Source organism: Amphiprion ocellaris, chromosome 15 (assembly GCF_022539595.1).
Source record: "Amphiprion ocellaris isolate individual 3 ecotype Okinawa chromosome 15, ASM2253959v1, whole genome shotgun sequence".
NCBI lineage: Eukaryota > Metazoa > Chordata > Actinopteri > Pomacentridae > Amphiprion > Amphiprion ocellaris.
Window position 1 is genome coordinate 1,686,397 of NC_072780.1, and position 22,310 is coordinate 1,708,706.

The following is a 22,310-nucleotide window of genomic DNA, read 5'->3' on the forward strand; positions in this document are numbered from 1 at the left end:
AAATGGACAAACGCCAAAAATAAATAACCACAACTCCTAATGGTTCCTTTGTTCATAAAACGACAAAATCGATGCACAAAACAATGAATAAAGCAAAACACAAAATGACAAAACCACGACAAAAAACACAAGCAAGACAAAAAGGAAACACAAAACGACAAAAACTAGAAAAAAATGACAAAAACATGAGAAATGACAAAAGTCAGACAAAAAACGACAAAAAAACAAAAACAAGACAATATTACAAAATTGAGACACAAAATGACAAAAAATGAGACAAACGACACGAAACAAAACAAGAAAAGAGACAAAAAATGCGACAAAAAAGTTAGAACACGACAAAAAAATGGACAAACGACAAAAATTTGACAGAAAAATGAAAAAAGCGAGAAACGAAACGACAAATAGACTAACAACACAAGCGAGAAAAAAACTAAACGACAAAAATGATACACAAAACAATGAATAAAGAGAAACAAAATGAAAAAACAAGAGAAAAACACAAGCGAGACAAAAAGGAGACACAAAACAACAAAAACGAGGAACAAAACGACAAAAACATGAAACAAATGACAAAAGTCAGACAAAAAACAACAAAAACAAGACAAAATAATACAAAAATGAGACACAAAATGACAAAAGCCAGAAACAAAATGACAAAAAAATGAGACAAGCGACACAAAAAACCCAAAAAAAGACAAAAAAATTAAACAAAAAAGTTAGAAAGCGACAAAAAAATGGACAAACGACAAAAATTTGACAAAAAAATGACAAAAGCCAGAAACAAAATGAAAAAAACATGAGACAAACGGCAAAAGTCATATCAACAAACAACAAAAACAAAACATTACAAAAATGAGACACAAAATGACAAAAGAACAATGAACAATCTAGTATTTTACTTTATGATCAAAACAACTTGTCATTGGTCTAGAAATGATTTTAAATTTATAGTTTTACTAATTTACAATCTGCAGTTAATGTCTTCTCTGGAATTTTTACACTTTGAGGGCCGGATTGGACCCTCTGGAAGACCGCTTTTGGCCCACGGGCCTAATGTTGGACACCCCTGGTCTAAACCCCAAATCTGCCAACAGGTTTGAAAGGCATATTATTTATTTTAAAAAACAAACAAAAAAAAAAAAAACGGAATTGCAGCCTTTATTAGTCAGAAACAGAAAAAAATAATCAGATTTTCTACTTTCTGGCGGTCCTTGAACTCATCATGCATGATTTTTGGTTTCGTCGAAGCTTCGAATCATAATATTTGTTCACTTTATGTGTTGTTCACTTTATGTCTTTAGTTTCACCTAGCTTGTTAGATTTTCATGGCCAAAGTTAATCATGTAAATCTACTGGGTCCATTGGGTTATATGAGTTCACAGTCACACAGTCATACAGTAGTTTGAAACATAAAGAGCATTTAATCGTAACATTATTATAATTTTAGAGCACTATACAACTTTATTCGACATGTCGCGTTGAAAAAAATGGAAAAAAGTAAATCATTTGCTCTGACAGAATTCTAATATTTTTCCATTCCTTGGTGCAACTGTGAAGCCACGACTGACTCAGAAGTCACGTGATAAAAGTTTCAGATTGAACTGCAGGGTTTGTTTGCACAGAAAACAGAGTAGGCAAGTACAGATTAAATTAAATTAAAAATATATGGAGTAAAATATCTAGTATGTAGAGCTAAAATTCTTGGAAAACTGTTGCTCAGATTGATTCCAGACATTTAGAATGTTGTAAAATAAATATAACAACTTTAATATTGGTTTATTTTTCTTTTAAAAAAATGATTTATGTCACTTTAACCCCCCACTTTAACCAAAATCCAGCCAAATTCGCTGGATTTTGGTTGATTTTTTTGTGAATGTTCTTAAAGAAACTTTTTTTTTAACATTTCTTTTTTTCCACCAATAAATGTTCAAAGATTTCCCAGAAATGTTGAAAATGTGGACATCAGAAGCTTCACTGTGAAAATAGCTTTTTTATATTTTCAAACTTTAAAACGGGTCAATTTAACCCACAGGACGACACGAGGGTTAAGATATTTTTGAGTTCCTTTTACTTCTGGACATATACTGTACTGGACTTTGTATTGCAGTAAAAATGAGCTAATAGTGAGTAAAAATGTAGTCAAGAAAGCGCTTGGAGCTGAGAGGGTTAAACGTCTTTAACTGTATTTGTTGGTTAACTGAAGAACCGACAACATTTCATCTATCTGTGTGCATTCTCTAACCTGCTTTTATCCTTTGCTGTTGCCTTCTTGTGTAATTCATTCCACGAGGGACACGTGTAGGTGTAATGGCTCGGAATAACTGGCGCTGAAACAACTTAAAAAGTTCAATGGAAATCAGGCTGATCTCCTTCATCATCACCATCATCACATTTCCATGGCAACCCCGTCCAGAGTTCTGTCGCAGCCATGTTCGATGCACCAAACGAGCCTCCACAAATAATTATCTGACTTCCAGTAGGAGTCGGTCTGTTTCCTGGGTGCAACAGGAGCAGGATGGGTGGGAGACGGATCACTCGTAGCTAGCATTGCTCTTTCTGCTGTCAAAGCCTGGGAAAACAGACTCGGGTACGAGCAGTGATGCGCTTAAGCCAAGACCTCCCGTCACGTTTAGTGTCAGCTGTAAGCACATTTAAACATCACTGCTACACAGAGAGGAGGACAGTTGGAAGCAGGCTGGTGGTGGTGGTGGGTGAGGAGGGCACACAGGCTTGCATTAAGCAGAGGGCAGGCCAGGAAGCTCTTATGGAACATGTGTCAACTTCAACACGACCATGTGACAGAAGGAAATGTGTCATGGCAAACGTGCCGTGATTTAGAAGCGTGTTGCCACAAGGTAGTGTTAACAATGGCACAGCTGTTCTAAAGGAGCGTGTCCACTAGATGAGTTTTTCCCGCATGTAAAGGCACCGCATCTGAAAATCACACGCATGGTGGGCAGTCACTAGTGGACCACAACATGGTCACATGAGAGCGCTGGAGCTTTAGCGGGCTGCTATGTGGTCACATGACCGAGCTTTCAGCTTGACAGTCCGGCAGACGAGTCGGATAAACACAGCGGCTCGGTCACAAACTTTGTCTTTTATTTCGAAACAGTTCAGCGAAAAGTATTTCTGAAAGCATTTGAGGTGAGAAATAATCTGTGCAGCAGCTGAATCTGTCCTGGTTTTAGTTCACCAACGGCTAGTTTAGACGTTTGAGGACAGTTTCACCATTCATTGCAGTGTTTCCTCTACATTCACTTAGCAGCGGCAGGCCGCCATTCCTAAATCCCAGCCGAAGCTCCTTCAAATATCTTTCTTTTTTTTTATCATCGTAAATACACCACTGCCACGTCTCCATCTTCACAGCAGAGTCCTGCACTGTGTCGGGTTCTCACAAGTACTAAGGTAAACTACAGATAACTATCTGTCTCAGTATCTACTCTCTGATACGTCGGTTAATACGACGTTAATTAATCGCCTTGAAAGTGACGTCACATCCAGCATCCAGGCAGCAGGTCAGAGAGTCAGAGAAGTGACGTCTTGGAAAATAGGGCAGCGACTCACCAGAGAAAAGTTATTAGCTTAAAATAACTCATAATATATTTTACAAGTTAAACAGACGTTCTCTAAATATTGATGTCCAGCTAACGCTACGTAGCATATCGGTAGCTTCAGTTAATTGGACCCGGTGCCAACTCAGTGTCGCTAACATGAGTAAACTATTGATAGCATTAAGCTAATATCTACACACCATGATGTAACAGCTGACTGCATTTTCAGATGAACTTCTTCAAACATTGGTTTTTATTTTATTTGTTTTTAATTTTTACATTCAGCCTTTCAAAAGCTATTTCAACTGGCCATTCAATAAGTAAGTTGTAACAGTAAAATCTGCAGTCAAATGCTACTTGTTTATGCCGTCACAGCTCCCGGACAGCCTGCCGCCGCTGTTGAAAAAAATCCTAGAGGGAACACTGCGTTGGATCTCCACATGCCTCATCGAATTTGCATAAAGTAGAAGTCAAGTCTACTTTATGCAAATGAGCTGCGGCAAGCTCCAGGTAAACACACCAGATCACAGCTGGAAACACACCGCAAAGGGACCAGCATGCAGTATGCGGTGCGTTTCCAGCTGCGATCCGGTGTGTTCATCTGGACCTCATCTGCATAAAGTAGATTCAACTTCTACTTTATACAAATTTGATGCGCCGTGCGGAGATCTGATGCATCGTGAAACTGCCCTTAAACATCTAAACTAGCTGTCGGTGAACTAAAACTATGACAAACACTTTTCACTGAACTGTTTTTGAAATAAAAGAGAAAGTTTGCAGCCGTGCCGCTGTATTTTTCCAACATGCCTGCTGAAAGCGCGGTCACGTGACCACGTAGCAGCCCTCTGAAGCTCCAGCGCTGTCACGTGACCACCTAGTGACCCGCTTTTGACCGCCCACCATGCAGGAGATTTTCAGATGCGATGCGTTTACATGCGGGAAAAACTCATCTAGTTGACACGCGGCCTTCATACTGACACCAAGACAGAAAGACAGGGTGGTGGTGAGGCCGAGAGTCCGACCGGCAGCTCGCCGCCGCCTGTGCTGCTGACTGAGGCTTACCGATGGTAGCAGAGTGTTTGGGGCTGGAAGCAGACCCCTGCTGGTTAAAATGGTGGAGCAAGTTCCCAGCTGCAAAGAGAGCAGAGCTGACAAACTGATGGACAACCACTCGAGACACAGGAGGCGTGTCGAGTCAGCATTAGTGTCAGTAAAGGAACAGAGAGAGACAGAGGGTGAGACAGGACAGCGAGAGGAAAAGGACAGGAAGAGGAGACAACAGTCCCTCCAGGAATCAGCTTGTTTTTCTGTTTTCATTGTATTTAAACGGCAGAATTTTCTTCAATTAACTGAATAGAACTACTAATTAGTTCATTACAGGAAGTCCTGGACCTCAGAGGTCCGTTCCATATGATCTACACAAGTCGATTTTCACCTTAAGTTGCCATAAGTCCTTCCATGCATCACGATATCGATCAGTTCTTCATAAAGTCCTGAATATCAACGACTTTCATGCATGTATGAATCATTTTACTAGAAGACAACAGAATATTGTAATGGACTGATATTGTTGTTGATGTTGAGGTTTCAATGTTTATTGTTCAGTTCCAGATTTACCTGATGTCAGTGAACGTGCCATGTTTAGTTAGCTCACCTCTGATTGGCTGAGAGTCAGCAGTAGAGAGAGCTGGGAACGGTGGCTAATTCTGGAGCTAAGTTATGGGGTTTTTCTAGTTATTCTGGCGTTGGCTACGGTCCACAGTAGCCTGTGTGAAGGTTCAATAAACCAGCAGAGAAGCAGATAAAGTCTCACTCATTCATCACAGAGGGTCGCTACAATATGTTGACCTGTTTTTACAACTTGATCCATGTTGGTCGGTGTTTCTTCCTGTTCCCAGTGTTTTATTCTATCTAATTTCACTTCCATGGAGATGCTTTCCTTTTCTTCCAAGCATCAGAAGAGTCTGACTTACGCTGGGAGTCATAATGAAGGACAGAAAGTTAGTGAATGTAGCACAATCCAAGGTGGAGTACAACCAGAGAATGGAAACAAAGCCGTCTGATAGCATCGTAATGACGTATTCATCCGCTCCGTTAGTCAACTAGTTCCACGTAACCAGTTCTGATGTAATAATGAAATGCTGTAGGTCGAGGACGTCGTAAACCGAGGACTTCCAGTAGATGTTTCCTTACCATTTGGTAGAAGTACAAAATCCTAAGTGGAGGGTTTTATTCTGCTTTTGCAGCATAAGAAGTTCAGTTTGCTGCACCTGTTGTCAGTCGATATATATATATACATATATATATATATATATATATATATATATATATATATATATATATACATATATATATATATATATATATATATTTTTTTTTTTTTTTTTTTTTTTTTTTTTTTTTTTTTTTTAGCACAATATACGATTACTTGCTGCTTCTGGCTTCTCAAAAGTGACCGTTATGTGATGAAAAAATGACGAGTAGCTGACTTTCTGGATAACCAGTTCAACAAAACAAGAGATTTAAATGATCATTTTGGCTCACTTTTATAGTTTTCTGACTTTTCTTACATCAAATAATTAATTAAGAAAAAAACATCAACAGATTTATCAATATGAAGTAAGCATTACCTGTATCCGTAGCTGCAAAGAGATATTTCAATCTGATAATCACTGTGAGTTTTATGTATTCAATTTAAGCTGTATGAATAACAAATAATTCTGTGTGTGTCAGGAAATAAAACCAAACACCCAGTTTTGGTAACACAAAGCGCTGCTGCTCTTTGTATCACATGAAAACAAACTAACAGCAGTAGATTAAAACAGAAATCCACTATTTCTGGTGTATTTCTCAGCAGAATTTGGTCAAATTTCAAGAACTATTTTTCACAGTCGAGGAACAATTCCTGGAGAGACTGGAAGAAAAGAGCTTGTTTTAGTGAGAGAGCGACAGACACAGCAGCAGAAAAGAGAGAAATCATGTGTTGTAATTGTGCGTTTTCACTGCAACATTCACCTCCACAAAGACAGTAAAGGCTCAGAGATGAGATCCATTTGGAACCATCACTTCGACTGCATAGTTGTTGGCCAGAGCTCAGTTTTTATCTCTCCAGAAACAACACAAAGCTGCTGCGTGTGGGCAGCATATGCATTTAAATAAGAACGCAAACATGTTGAATCTGTTTGGATTCTGGTGCTGTAATCTTGTTTGCAGCAAACCAGAGCTTTTAAAGTTTACCAGATGCAGCATTTCTGTAGAGGAATGAAAATAGTAGGGCTGCACAAAATGATAATCACAATTATTCTGATCCATAGCAAGATCAGGACCATTTATCATCATTATTATTCATTCACTGATTTTAGAGGAAAAATATTTTGATTGCGCTTTCACATCTAAATAGAGCGCTGCGTTTTTGACCTGAAACTAGAGCATCTATTAGAGACTAAATCTAAATTAAACTGCATCCAAAATGCCTTATTTTCTGAAAATCTGGGTCAATATATAACTGAGGGACTGTTGAAATCCATGGGATATATCTTGCACACATTTTTATTAAAAATAAAAAAAACTAGTGTTGAAATTTGTCCTAAATGACTTGAAAATTATCCCAAAGACACAAAAATGATCCAAAATGATGAGAAAAGATCCAAGCTGACATAAAACTTATTGAAAATAACAAGAATATTGTCCAAAATTACTCAAAATTTGTCCAGGTCAATATAAAACTGAGGCATATATTTTTGTTAAAAGTAAAAAAAAATTAAATAACAAATTCCGTAACTATTTATTATGGAAACAATCACTTATTAATAAAAAATGACTGGATATCACTAAAATGTCAACTAAATAACCGTCTGAATTTAATACCAACCACCTTCTAATGAGCTAAACAAGAATAAAATGAGCTGATTCAGAAATAGTTTGGATTGTGTTCTTTTTATTAAATTGAGATAATCATGACAGATAGTTCTTTGTTGGATATAAATCACATTTTATATGGAAAATAATAAATTAAATCACTTTCCACTAAGTTCCACATTACAAAAACACCTCTCCAGGAAGTCTGTTGATTCCAGATCACATGACCTGCTCATTTTGCCTCTTTTTTGTCATTTTCAGTCTGTTTTGTGGGCATTTCAGGTCTTTTTGTGGTCATTTTGCGCCCATTTGTGGCTGTTTTCAGTCTGTTTGTGGTGATTTTAGGTGTTTTGTGGTCGTTTTGTTTGTCTCTGTGATCATTTTGCAATGTTTTGTAGTTATTTTGTGTGTCTCGTCATTTTGTCTCTTTTTATGATAACTTTGTGTCTCATTGAGTCATTTTGTCAACGGGTTTTCTACAATATCTCTAGAAATAACTTTCAATTTCAATTTCACTCAGTTGTATATATAATATTTAGAAGAATCTTTCTCTAAAATGCCATGTGGTGTTTGATTATAGGCGGTCATGTTGATTTTAGGCCTGAAAACAGCAAAAATGTCAACTATGACACAAAAAGTCCCACAATTATATATTTACCCATCTGCTTATTGATGGACACTCGAATTCCCAGATGTTCCCTAAACGCCTCACGTGCACAGAGAAGCTTCTAGTCCCCACTCATTTACTGCAGAGAGCTGTGAAACCAAAAACTAGCTCTAACTATTTGTGCAGCCCGAACAAATATTCTCACAGAGATCCACCTGTGATTGTAGCAGTCAAACACTGGGACATTTTACTCTGAAATACTGAAGGAGCACAAAGCTGCTTGGGGTTGAGAGGTTAAATTACCACATCACAATGATCAACATTTCTCCATGTCTGTCTAGCTCATTAAACAACTCAACAACATGAGTGAGAAAGAGGAAACAAAGTTAGTAATATTCTTCTCGACATAACAGATTTTTTTGGTTCAGAAATGTATGAAATTTCTTAGAATTCACTTCGATGCATATAAATGCTCCGTATTGTTGCAGGATCAAAGAATCTTAAATGATTTCAAATTCTTATTAATCCCCTCTAAGTGCAACGCTTTAAAACACAGAGTCAGTAAAGGTGAACAAACAGAAAAAGAAATAAAAACCATGAGCGAGGTCATGTTATTTCTTTCACTGAGATTATTCCTCAACAATTCAATAAATGTATTTCCCCTGCAGTGTTTAGTGTGGTACAGATATTGATGTGAGATCTGAAAAAAAGCAGTACAGGAGGTCCTTGACTTATATTCCGTTTCTACAGATCCATGGAAGTCGATTTCGATTTTTAAGTCAGAACTCTGGTGAAAATGTAAACAAAGTCGTTCCGTGCACCACGATATCGATCATTTCTTCATACAAGTCATGAATACCAACGACTTTCATGCATGTATGAATCATTTTACTCGAAGATAACAGAATTTGTTCCACTATTTTTACAACTTGATCTAATAATGCCGATGTTCGTTGGTGTTTGGTCCTGTTCCCAGCGTTTTATTAAATCTAATTTCACTTCCATGGTGTGTTGCTCTTAAGGCAGAATTATCGATGTACTTTTATTTTGAAAAAGCCTTTATTTTAAAGTTGTCTGTTGACAGTTGTCACTTCCTGGCTGCTATTTTGATGTTTAGCTTATACCTTTTCTGGATGCACGGCTTTCTACTTTGTAAATGAAGCAATGTCATAATTAACTTCATTTATGGACTTACTGGTTCAGTTAAAAGGATTTATTTACACATATTTATGTTGTTTTATTCTGTTTTTGTTGCAGTTTTCACTCCGTTTGTAATGTGTATCACAAGCCACAGTAAAGAAGTCAAGTTTGCTGCGACTCACGATTCATTTTGCAAACACAAGTTTAACTAGCTGGACAGAGACGCCTTTCCTTTTCTTCCAAGCATCAGAAGAGTCTGACTTACGCTGGGAGCCATAATGAAGGATAAAAAGTTAGTGAATGTAGCACAATCCAAGGTGGAGTACAACCAGAGAATGGAAACAAAGCCGTCTGATAGCACCATGATGATGTATTCATCTGCTCCGTTAGTCAACTAGTTCCACATAACACGTTCTGACATAATGATGAAACGCTGTAGGTCGAGGACGCCGTAAACCGAGGACCTCCTGTATTTCTGAGTTGAATAAACTGAAAATGACTTACAGTTTGACGGCTAAATCCCCCGAAATGATGGTATAAATACTTTAAAGTTTTCTCCACACAAACCTCACCCCAACCAGTCGAGGCAGATGGCTGCATTCCCTGAGCCTGGTTCTGCTGGAGGGTTTTTAGTTCCCAAAGAACTGCTCGAAGTGAATCATTAAATTTGTTGGTTTTGTCCCTTTAATATAATATCACAAAGTGTTCTGAGAGGACTCATGTTGAGAAGTAGCACACGTATATGTAAATAAAACAGAAATGAATCCAACTGTAACTCAGAGAATGGAAACAAAGACGTCTTATAGCGCTGCGTGACGACATATTCATCCGCTCGCCAACTAGTTCCACAAAACCAGCCCTGACGGAACGACGAAACGCTGTACGTTAAACGGAGGACCTCCTGTATTACCACTGGGTTCAGCTAGCCAATTAAACTGTTAATTTACCCTGAATATGGTCCCGTTCTTTCTGCTTTACTAATACTATGTGTTTAGCATCAATCTCTCGCTACTTACTGCGGTTGTCTTTGATCTGCAGGATGGGCGTGTAGACGTTTTTGGATGTTCGTCCATCTGAGGTGGTGGTGGTCAACACCGTGGTGTTGTTCCTCTCTCCCTGCTGCACAGGACTGGACTGGTGACGCAAGATATCCACCAGAGATCTGACTCAGCAAAGGAGGGATTAGAGAGGGAGGAGGAAAGTCACATAAAAATGTGAAGGAAAAGTTAGAACACTAAGCCACCTTAGTAGTGAATTTTACCTCAGTTTCAGATCTGTGAAAGGTGATCTTATCATGATCGAACTGAGATCACCTTTAGTTACACTGTAAAAAAAAAAAAGTTTTTATGGTAAAATTCTAGCAGCTGTGGCCGCCAGAACGCTACCGTAAAATTACAGATTTACGGTAAAGAAATGCATTGATATTGTTGATTTTAGGGTTAAAAAATGTGCTTCATTCCATATTTTACTGTAAAAAATTATTATCAGCACAACAGTTTGTGTGTTTAACATTAAATATGTGTATTTTTAGTCATAAATATGAAAGCATATGTCCGTTATAAACACAGTAACTAATTTTTATATGTAATAAAGGCAGAAATGTTACATGTTACATCAATATTATAAAATGTTTCCATTAACGGCACAATAGTATGTACATTTAACTGGGAAAAACTGGATTCTTTTGAGAATTAAATGCAAAAATTGCAGCATTGTTCTACATATTACGGCATTTTTCCATTAAAAACTGTGCAGGAGTCGGGAAATGTGTTTTATGAAGAGAAAAACAATCTAAAAAACACATTTTTCTCCTGATTAATTTATTGATGGTGATTCATTGTTAAATAAACTGCATCAAACTGTTTTAGAGTTTACAGATTTTTACCATCATAGTTTGACAGTTTTTTTTACCGTAAAATTACAAACATTTTTTTACAGTGTAGGTGCCAGATTTATGTACTCCAAGTTTTCTAAGCAATTTTAAATCCTCAACTCTACTTCAGAACAAGTTTTTTAAAAAAATTAAAAGCGCTTGTTTTGTTTTTGGGACATTCTAAGAAGAGTAGATGTGATTTCAGTCCAAGATTTAACAAATATAAAGCTGGTAATATTTATTCTTCGCTGTCCAAAGTGTGCAAAGATATATGATATATTAATATACAATAGTGTTTGAGAGAATCTGCTGGTTTGGATGACATTATTTACAGTTTATTAACCCTCCTGTTGTCCTCATTTATGAGCACAAAAAAATATTGTTCCCTTGTCTGAAAATTTTTTTTTTTAATTCAGCAAAAAAATTCCCCAAATTTATAAAAAATTTGCAAAATCTTCAGGAAGAAAATTCCAAAAATTCCTTAAAAATTCCCCTTATAAGTTTCATTTAAAAAAGGATCCCCAAATTTGTCAAGAAAAAGAAATTAAAAATAAAAACATAAAAAAATAAAAGTTGTAAATAAATAAATTTTTCGAAAAATGACTAAAAATCTTCCCAAAAAAATCCTAAAAATATCTAGTGATTACATATATATCAGGAGAAGTTCTAAGATTTTCTTTAAGAACATTCAGAAAAAAATCATTTTTTTAACATCTCTTTTTCCCACCAAAAATTTTTCAAAAATTTCCCAAAAATGTTGAAAATGTGGAAGTTTTCACTGTGCAAATATATTTTTTTTTTTCCCGATTTTCAAACTTTAAAAGGGGTCAATTTGACCCACAGGACGACACGAGGATTAAAACACATCAATGTTAAACTATAGATCCATCATCCATTAAAACTTAGAGAATATCTACTGAATTTTCTGCTCTATGTGGGGATTGTGTCTTACAACCTTGATTATCGTCTGCTAGCGGACCACACCAAACACCAGAATACAGCTAAGAACTCCCCTGATTTTTCAGGGTAACAGTTCCACTTATTTTCTTCTGGTTGCCAGAGTAGCATCATCGTTTGTTCTCCGTTCTGACTGTGTTCGGCGCTCTCACCTGGGCATGTTGATGTCTCGGTTGCGAGGTCGGCGTGCCACCTTGCTGAAGGCGATCCTGACGCCCACGGCCACCACCAGAGTGAAGGAGATCACCCCTCCAATTACGTAGGCCGTACTGTTTATGGAAGAAAATTAACTCAGGTCACTCTGCAGTGAAGGAGAACAGGAAGCTAACAAAAGGTCGCCTCTCATAGGGTCGTGATAATGCAGAGAAAAATGAGGGAAAATGTAACAAGGACATCCAACATCGAGCCTTCATTTTTATTGTATCGCCGTAGGATTGTACATTTTCTTGACAAAAGAAAAATACACATGCAAAATTTAAACATGTAACAAATAAGAGGAAGATATTCAGAGGACAGATCATGTAATCAAGGCATTTTTGGCTCGTTACGTACTTTAAATTATTATCATGTTAATCTCAATCCTTGATGAAAGAAACAATAATCTATGCTGGAGGAACTGAGGCAAAACTGAAGACCACACTCACATATTCTGGGACTGTCTACAGCTGAAACTATTTGGGGATTCAGGCAGAAATCAGATCCATTTTAAGTGTTGATTTGCCACTTGAGTCATTGGAAAAAATATAAATTATTTTCTATTATTTATGTATATCTTTATATATATTTTTTGTCTTATTTATTTTATTTTTTTCTATATTTGTGTTTACACACACAAACACACACACATATATATATATATATATGTGTGTGTGTATAGTTATATTATAGTTTTATTTTTTGTTTTATTTATTTTTTGCTATATTCTATATTTGTGCCTTACAGGGATATAAATATGCAGAAATGCGTATAAAAATTAAAATTTGGTTTAAAAAAATAATGTTATTTATTTGAGATATACAGCTGGTATTAATGTTATTACACCCACACAAAATACTACAACCTCATACGTTGTACTTATTTGCTGTTCATAAACCAGTTTTGCTTCAAAATTAAACTGTAAAAAAGGTCATTGTCAACTTTATTTCTAAAACTTTTCTTGTTCGTGCTCCGTAAATAACCAAGATTCAAACATATAATCATTTCAAGTGTTTTTTTTTCTGTCCTCTGAAATAAATGAGCAACATAAAGCAGGATTAGTGAGCAGATTTGACATTTTCCCAGCATGTTATTTTGTTGTCTCCTGATAAATTACTGTACGGTTCTTAACACCGCTGCCTGTGTTCATTGAGTCCAGACTCTGACCTGCTGTTCTGCTGCTGCAGCGTCTCGAAGTCCGGGTCGGGCTTGTTTCCAGTGGGCACCGTGACCGTGACCTGGGGGTCGGCCCAGACGGGGGAGATGTAGTTGTTGCAGGAGTCCTGGTCCAGCCGGTTCCTCTGGTGCTCGCAGCAGAACCGGTAGTGGCACGTTCCGCAGCAGTAGATGTAGCTGCCCTGGGAGCAGTTGAAGGTGCTGTCGAAGTGCCCCATCACGTCGAAGTACCCCCTGAGGAGTCAAGAGTGGGAGAGTTAAACTAAAGACGGGCCACAGTGTTCGATAGGAAGCTGGGCGGGGCTCAAAGGAGGCAGGAGGAAGCAGGTAAAGTCCTGACAGCATCGTGACAAACCAGAGTAAGACATTCTTTAGTGGACATATTAGTATCACCAACATGTTGGTCCATGTCTGGGGCAGTTTTCCAATCAGCTGAGGGATCCAAACCCTTAATATTCGGCCATAATAAAGTCTACATTAACCCCATTGCCAGGAATGAAAGGCATTTTATCTTAAAAAAAATACTAAAACAACACTATTTATCACCCAGAAACTGTTTTTCAACTTTGTGTCTGAAATATTCATCTGTGATCTGCTGTTTCAATCAGAAAACAACCTTAAAATCATGGCATTTCATAAATGCACTTTATTCTACATTTCTTGCTTAAAAATGCAACAAAAATAAAACGGTTTCTCTAACAAGCTTCTGTATAAAAAAAAAAAAAATATATATATATATATATATGTAAATTCTGCAGTCCACGGCACATTCGACAAAGCTGGTGATTCTTCTGTGACTTCTGCTGTGTCTGCACAAAGCAGAGAGGAAACAAGGATGGGAACAAATCAAAGATGTTCAGCAGTAAAATGGCATAAGACTGCATTAAAGACATTGTTGAGTTTTCTGTCCTTCTAGCCATGGTTGTTCTGTTTTCATAGAGGTGCAGGACTTTATACTGCAGTGAAAAATGAACCCACAGTGAGGGAAAATGTGACAGCAGAAAGAAACACCCCAGAGTTCAGAGGTTTAAGGTGGCACAGATATGTATCTGTAGCACAAGAAAAACATGAGAAGACATTTTAGGAACAGCTGGTACCTGTGAGAATGGATGACATGACTATATGACCGTCATCCATGCTAATGCTGCAACACTAAAGGTACGTGTCCACTAAATCCCACAATTTGCTGCATCCCATTCATTGCAGTGTTTCCTCTACATTCATTTAGCAGCGGCAGGCCGCCATTCCTAAATCCTAGCCGCCACTCCTTCAGATTTCTTTCTTCTTTGTAATTTTTTTATTGTCGCTAATCCTCCACTGCCACATGTCTCAGTCCTGCACTGTGTCGGTAAGTACTAAGGTAAACTACAGATAACTATCTGTCTCAGTATCTACTCTCTGATACGTCGGTTAATATGACGTTAATTAGTCGCCTTGAAAGTGACGTCACATCCAGCATCCAGGCAGCAGGTCAGAGAGTCAGAGGAGTGACGTCTTGGAAAATAGGGCAGCGACTTACCAGAGAAAAGTTATTAGCTGAAGATAACTCATAATAGATTTTACAAGTTAAACAGAGATTCTCTAAATATTGATGTCCAGCTAACGCTACGTAGCATATCGGTAGCTTCAGTTAATTGGACCCGGTGCCAACTCAGTGTCGCTAACGTGAGTAAACTATTGATAGCATTAAGCTAATATCTACACTCCATGTATGAATAACTGCTGACTGTGTTTTCAGATGAACCTCTTCAAACATTGTTTTTTATTTTATTTGTTTTCAATTTTTACATTCAGCCTTTAAAAAGCTATTTTCAACTGGCCATTCACTAAATTGGTTGAAAAAGTAAAATTTGCATTCAAGTGTGATTTGTTTACGTTGCCACGGCTCCCGGACAGCCTGCTGCTGAAAAAATCCTAGAGGAAACACTGATTCAGCAAGAAAATATGTGTAAATATTTTCAAAAAATTAGTAAAAATCTTCCAAAAAAGTAATCCTAAAAATATCTAAAGTGATATTTTTTTTCCACATTTTCAAACTTTAAATTTGCAAAACCTTTAGGAAGACAATTCCAATTCCTTAAAAGTTTCCCTTAAAAACTCTATTTAAACCCCCCCCCCAAATTTGGCAAGAAAATTTGTGTAAATATTTTCAAAAAATTAGTAAAAATCTTCCAAAAAAAATTCCTAAAAATATCTAAAGTGATTATATATTTATGTGAGTTATTATATTATTATTAGCTATTATATATTTATGTGTGTTACGTTTTTGAGACAGCTAAACTAGCCGTTGGTGAACTAAAACCAGGACAGATTCAGCTGCTGAACAGATTATTTCTCACCTCAAATTCTTTCAGAAATACTTTTCGCTGAACTGTTTTCATAATAAAAGAGAAAGTTTGTGACCCAGTCGCCATGTTCCAGGAGCAGACAGCTCCCGAGCCGATGCGTTTGTCCAATCAGGGGCAGGATAGTTGGAGAAGGAAGTTATAGAAGGTTGGCAGGAGTTGAACACCTACTGGCCTCAAGTACACGTGTTTATATGCAGGAAAAATGCATCTCGTCGACACGTAGCATCAGGCAGGAATCACAACAGATGCAGTTTGATAGTGAAGAAGTGTTTCCATGACAGTTTTTTCTCTGCCTTTGAATCATTTTGTGCCGGAGGTGTTGTGTTTTGTGGTAGGAGGAGCACCTCCAGATAAATGTTTCAGGTCGCTGTATTCTGCAGGGTTCTCCAGCAGCAGAACAGAGAATAATAAAACCTTTACAGACCAAATGAGCAGCACGTTAACAGAAACCGCTGAGATCCGTGTTGGATCTCTCTCTTATTAGCGCTGAACTGATGCTGATGGTTGTAGCATGTGTGGCTCGCCAACACACAACTGATGTAGAGCTGATTATGTGTCGCCTAGCAACAGCAAGACGCCTCTCAGTGCAAAATATAAGCTTCGGCGAGATCAGGATCAGGGCTGCAGGAGGAGAATCATGATGCGCCTCGTTTTTATGGCTTCAACACATTACAAAAATAAAGGAGCGCTGTGGACGAGGTGCAGCCCTTCAGCCGTGAACTTCTTTAAAGGTCAACTCTGCTTATTTTATTCAGCACACCTAAGGCTCACGTTTGTGACTTTTACAGAGATTTTAATAGCATCTCATTTGGACAAAGAGGAATACACTGGAACAGGTTTATTCTGCATTTTATGTCCTTTTCACTGTTGCAAGTTGGGCAGATTTTCTATTTATTATTCTGACATAAACATGTTTTCCAACTTCTAGTTTTGTTCATTCTTTATGTCTTTATGTCTCACGGCATAACAAATTGTTTAAAAAAATGTTTCTTTAAGAACATTCACAAAAACATTAACCACAATCCAGCAAAATTGGCTGGAAGATTTTTACAAATTTTTTGAAAATATTTAAAAGAATTTTCCTGCCAAATTGGGGGTGATTTTTTTTCATAAAATTTTAAAGGAAAACTTTGAAGGAATTACTTGAATTTTCTTCCTGAAAGTTTTCAAATTTTCTGAAATTAGGGGAATTCAGTTTTGCTGAATTTTTGGATTTTTTTTCAAGAAAGGAAACAATATTTTTACATGAATTTTCTTATCAAACTGGGGGGATTTATATATACACACACACACACACACACACACACACACACACACACACACACACACACACACACACACACACACACACTTTTAAGGGAAATTTTTAAGGAATTGTTGGAATTTTCTTATTAAAGGTCTTGCAAATTTAAAGTTTGAAAATGTGGAAAAAAATATCACTTTAGAAATTTTTAAGATTTTTTTGGAAGATTTTTACTCATTTTTGGAAAATATTTGCAAAAAGTTTCTTGCCAAATTTAGGGGATTTTTATTATTTTTTTTTATAAAACTTTTAAGGATTTATTGGAATTTTCTTCCTGAAGGTTTTGCAAATTTAAAGTTTGAAAACGTGGGAAAAAAAATAGCCCTTTAGATATTTTGAGGATTTTTTTGGAAGATTTTTACACATTTTTTGAAAATATTTACAAGAATTTTCTTGCCAAATTTGGGGGGTTTTTTTAAAATGAAACTTTTAAGGGAAATTTTTAAGGAATTACAGGAATTTTCTTCCTGAAGGTTTTGCAAATTTTCAGAAATTTGGGGAATTTTTTTTTGCTGAATTTTTGGATTTTTTTCAGACAAGGAAACAATATTTTTTGGTGCCCATAAATGAGGACAACATGAGGGTTAAAAGGGAGGATGTTAATGGGTTAACAGGCAGGGAAATGTCGGAGTAGGAGGTGTGCGTTTGGATTACAGCTGACAAAAACTTATTTGCATTTCTAAAGATATATTTATTATCCTCAGTCTCCTGGTCTAACAGCTCATGAGGTAGGAGTGAATGAAGGCAAACAGGTCCTATAGCTCCATGCTGCTTCTCCCACCTTCTAACAGTACAGTTAATCTGCATGTATATTATTTATATTAACTAAATCTCACATCATGCATTAACTCTCTGAACCCCAAAACCCACCAGTGGCTTTGAAGGACGTGTCATTCTTTAAAAAAAAATCACCAAGTTCACACCATTTACTGTGAAAACAAGAAAACTTGTCAGATCTTCAGCATTCCAACAACTAATCAAGAGTGACTTTTGTTTTTTTTTTGGGTTTTTTTTTGTCAAATCGTCCTATGAGGAAATCTGCTCGCTACAAACTGATCAGTATGGCATTTAAACAGTTTAGATGAAAACTGTTCAGTAACTCAGTGAAGTTAAATCAGATATTTCCGTTAGTCTAATAAACTGGAATAATCTATCAATCAGGTGGATCACAGTCTTAAAGATGTTGTTACTGTTGCACCAGCAGTTACCTGTATTTTATGTATGATTTAAAACTACACAGTCTCGTTCATAAGTATATGGACAGTGACACAATTTTGAATTGGCAATCATATGATTTAAGAGTTAACTCGAAAAGCACTCAGAGAGCAGTCCTCCTCCAAGGCTGCTCATTCCCCCATAGGGCATTGTCAGAAATGCAGCATTTGTTTATTAGTTACTGATGATCAGAATCTGTCCATTTAATTTAAAATATTGTGTCCTTGTCTGAAAAAACAAAAAAACTCAGCAAAAAAAATCCCCAAATTTCTGAAAATTTGCAAAACCTTCAGGAAGAAAATTCCAATAATTCCTTAAAAGTTTCCCTTAAAAGTTTTATTTTTAAAAATATCCCCCACATTTGGCAAGAAAATTTGTGTAAACATTTTCAAAAAATGAGTACAAATCTTCCAAAAAAAATCCTAAAAATATTTCAAGTGATTCCATATATATCAGAAAAACTAAAAAAAACAAAATGACCTTGCGCTATATATAAAGTAACAGTGAGGATTTGGGGGAAAGTAAAGGAAATACACAAAACTAACAACGTTAAAGTTGGAGAACACCTGTCGTGTTCCTACCTGCACACGTCCACGTCCACCAGCTGTTTGGGGGGCGGAGCCACCTGGGCGGCTCCCAGCGGGGGCTTCAGGGCGTCTGCCGTCACGTTCCTTGGCAACATGGTTTGAGGGAGGGGCTTTGGAGGCAGCTCGGCCATAACCGGAGCGTCGTCCCCGTCCTCCACCTCGGCTGCTTTCGGCGCCACCTTGGGTCCGGCAGGGGGCGGTGGCAGTGGGGGCTTGTAGCCGGTCAGGAGGAACAAGGTGGCGCTCGCTTTCCCAGCAGCAGCGGAGCCGCCGGTCAGAGTCCTGACATCACCGTCGACAGCGCGTCGCTCCGTGGAGATGGTTACCGTGGAAACAGCCAGGCAGGAGAAAAGCAGGAGAACAAGGGAGAAGCTAAACATCCCTTTTGTAAGTGCAGGTCTCATTGTTTTATCGAAGTTCTGGATCCGCTGTTAAAAAAAATAATCAGAAATAGTTCCCAGTCTAGTGTGAGCCGTCCTCCTTCGATTTATAAAAACCTTCAGTAGGAAAAGTTCTCTGTCTGATGAAGACAACGTTCAGAGGGCTTCTCAGCAGATTCACGTTGTTCAGGTGATGTTACACGAATGAGTTTGCCGTTTCACTCCTCCATCTGCATGTAAACATTTCTCCTTCCAGTCAGCAGCTTTTGTAAACATTGAGGTCTTTCAGAGTTTTTAGGCCCTACGCTAACTGCCCGACGATGGATCTGAAATCATAAATACTGAATTGTATGGGTTCGTTTTAATGGCAGCGTGTGTTGGATGTTTAATTTTGGTCTGTTTGTTGACAAAGTGCCATTTTACAGTCCAGTGGCCAGAATTCTAAATCTTCCAAACAGGCAGTATTTTCAGGTTTTCTGTAAACAAAATGAGAGCGAGAAAAGTGTAAACTCTGACTATAAGGAGCCCTCCTCCTACTGAAGAGAGTTCTGCTGTTTATGGCACTAAAGTTACGATTCACATCAATGGAAATGGAAACTGTGGTCTGTAAACATTTAGCGCTGTATGTAAACTTTGTAGATCTGATGAGCGTTAACGGATGCTGGATGTATTCTTCTTGGAGTTTGGCACTTCTGTTGGACAACCAAATGTGTTAAAATCATACATGGAAACAAACAAAACGTCTTCTTTAGTAATCAAATTAATTATCATGCTTCGTGTGCGTTGAGCCTCGTAAACAACGAACGGCGCTGGCAGCTTCAGAGATCTCAGCTGTGTTTGGTGAACAAGCTAACAGGAAGTCTGTGTAAATTTGGCACAAGCTGTGACTTTAATTTCTTTCGCATCGATAAACAAACTCTCCCCTTCGAAGAATTTAGCGAATCGGTAAAGGTCAATATGCTGGAGCTTTTGGTTTGGATTTAGAAGTCTGTGAGTGTGACGACTAGTGCCGGCGTTAAGCAGCATCAAATCTGTAAGAAAAAGTCCTTCCAGCTGCTACTAGAGGACAGCAGAGGAGATGTCAAGGCATTCATTGAAGAGCGATCGATAGCGAAGAAGGATTAAAAAAGTGAGGATCTATGTGCGTTCGATTCCCTTACGCGAGTGTCTCTGCTCTGAATTTAGCTTGGCCCAGCAGAAGAGAACGAAGGAGGGCTTGAGCCCGGTTCTAGCAGGGCAGCGAGGTTCTGCCCACAGAACAGACATGAAACTGTCCGGATTCATCCGTCAACGCAGAGGAACGCAGGGCGACGACGGGAACTCGGGCTCGATTCAGGACGGAGCGCGATCCAGAAAGACGCAGGTAGAAAAAGTCAGAACTTACAAAGCTGTTCTTTCATCCAAACGTAGGAAACTCTGGGCTGTTTCATGCTAGAAGCTTCTCCGTCGACTCCCTGAATGTGTGAGTGCACCGACGTTTGTTGAGGAAAACGCTGCGAGGAGTTCAGTCGATGTAAAAGATATCAGTATGGCTGGTGTTCAGTATGGCTTTAGGTTATGTTCTTTTTTTCCTTTTTCTTTTTTTACAAAACTGATCTCCTTCCACAAAAAATGCAAGTACAGTGAAAGGTTTCAAATTGCATGTTTTTTGTAGAATAAAAGGAAGAATGCAAAAAGGTCGAAGAGGTCACTGGGAGTAGATAAAGGGGCCTTTCAGGTGGTTCGGCGTGGGGTAACCGAGCGCCACATGTGGAAGAAACAGACGACAACGGAGAGTGAGAGGCGTCTCTCGTGTAAGGGACTGGAAGAAGGAGATAGGCAAAGTGTCGACAGTGTTTCAGAGCGCAGGCTGAGACGAAGCCTTAGAGATAGCAGCAGCAGCAGCAGCGGTGGCGGTATTTATCAGGGTAGACGTGGCTCGTGCCACCTGCCAGTCAAACGCCGTCCTGTCGAAGCGTTAAAGTGTTCAGACGGCGTCGAAGCACAGCAGAGAGTTATCGCTGCTCACCACACGCCTCCTACAAACACACTATCGGCTGGAGGACGCGTTTATAAAGCACTTTGAACCAATAATGCACTGATCGTCGTCTCGGTAGGAAAAACGTCACGCAGTTTTAGCACTAAGAGCAGCAAACACTGACTGGAGACGATGGATATAAACTATTAAACGTGATTTTAATGTAAGGTGTTGTAATGTGAGGGAGAAAAGTAACGCTGTGTGTTAGTTACTAAATCAGGTATTAAAAGTTAAACTCTTTATACGATGAATTGGAGATGTGCAAGTTTTTTGCTTCTTCTCTTGACAGTCAGTTTGGCACCTGGTTTTGGTCTTGCTTGGAATAAAAACAACAAAAGCAGAGGGGATGAGGTCAGCAACCGTGATCCCCAGTATGTCCAAAATAAAACTAAATACAGTGGAAAAGCAGGAGGAACAGTTAATGAGGAGCCTCGGCTTTGAAAGCAGCTGAAGGTTCTCCGAGAAACCTCCACTTTTATTCTGCTTCTTGGAGTCTTCCTCTCACAGCTTCACATCCACTCGTTCACCAGTTTTCACACTGTAAGAGAAGAGCACAGCATGCAGGGTGTTTGTCAAAACACATTCAGAATCTACAGCTTTTATTTTTATATTTATTTCCTAGAAAGACACTTTTTCTCTCTGTGTTTTCATCTGTCATCTTTTTCCAAAAAGGCAAGGTAATTTCCTAATATGACAATTAAGCACTGATATCTGTGGAGAAAATAAAACCCAGGTATTAGCGTGATTCTGGGTGATGGAGTCTTTTATTTCAATGCCAACACATTAAGACTCAAAATAGTTTTTACTGAGGTGGCTAAAAGTAAAATCTTCACAGTTTTGGCCATTTATTATCCTTTTAGAAACTGATTTTCTATCTTTCGCAACTGCAAATCAAGTACGTTAATAAACTAGAAAAGCACTGAGAGAGCAGTCCTCCTCCAAGGCTGCTCTTTCCCCCATATGTCAGAAACGCAGCATTTGTTTATTAGCTATTGATCAGAAATTAAGGATGGCCAATTCTGGGTGATCACCTCACAGTGTGACTGCTGCTGGACCTACGACAACTAACTAACCAATAGAAATGCAGGATAAAATGA

The 22,310-nt window shown here is 38.1% G+C and overlaps 1 protein-coding gene across 2 annotated transcripts in view; it reads right to left on the reverse strand.

The window, feature by feature from the left end:
- The window catches only part of shisa7b (shisa family member 7), a 68,777-nt gene that overhangs the window by 17,267 nt on the left and 29,200 nt on the right, over positions 1 to 22,310 (reverse strand). The window contains exons 3-7 of one of the 2 annotated variants that reach the window (XM_023264195.3): positions 18,811 to 21,751; positions 13,355 to 13,597; positions 12,145 to 12,261; positions 10,179 to 10,324; positions 4,620 to 4,688 (exon numbers count right to left, since the gene is read on the reverse strand). In XM_023264195.3, coding sequence (XP_023119963.2) covers positions 4,620 to 4,688; positions 10,179 to 10,324; positions 12,145 to 12,261; positions 13,355 to 13,597; positions 18,811 to 19,220 — 985 coding nt within the window. In that variant the 5' untranslated portion in view covers positions 19,221 to 21,751. The remainder of the gene's footprint in view (positions 1 to 4,619; positions 4,689 to 10,178; positions 10,325 to 12,144; positions 12,262 to 13,354; positions 13,598 to 18,810; positions 21,752 to 22,310) is intronic. The other variant, XM_023264196.3, reaches the window with a different exon arrangement.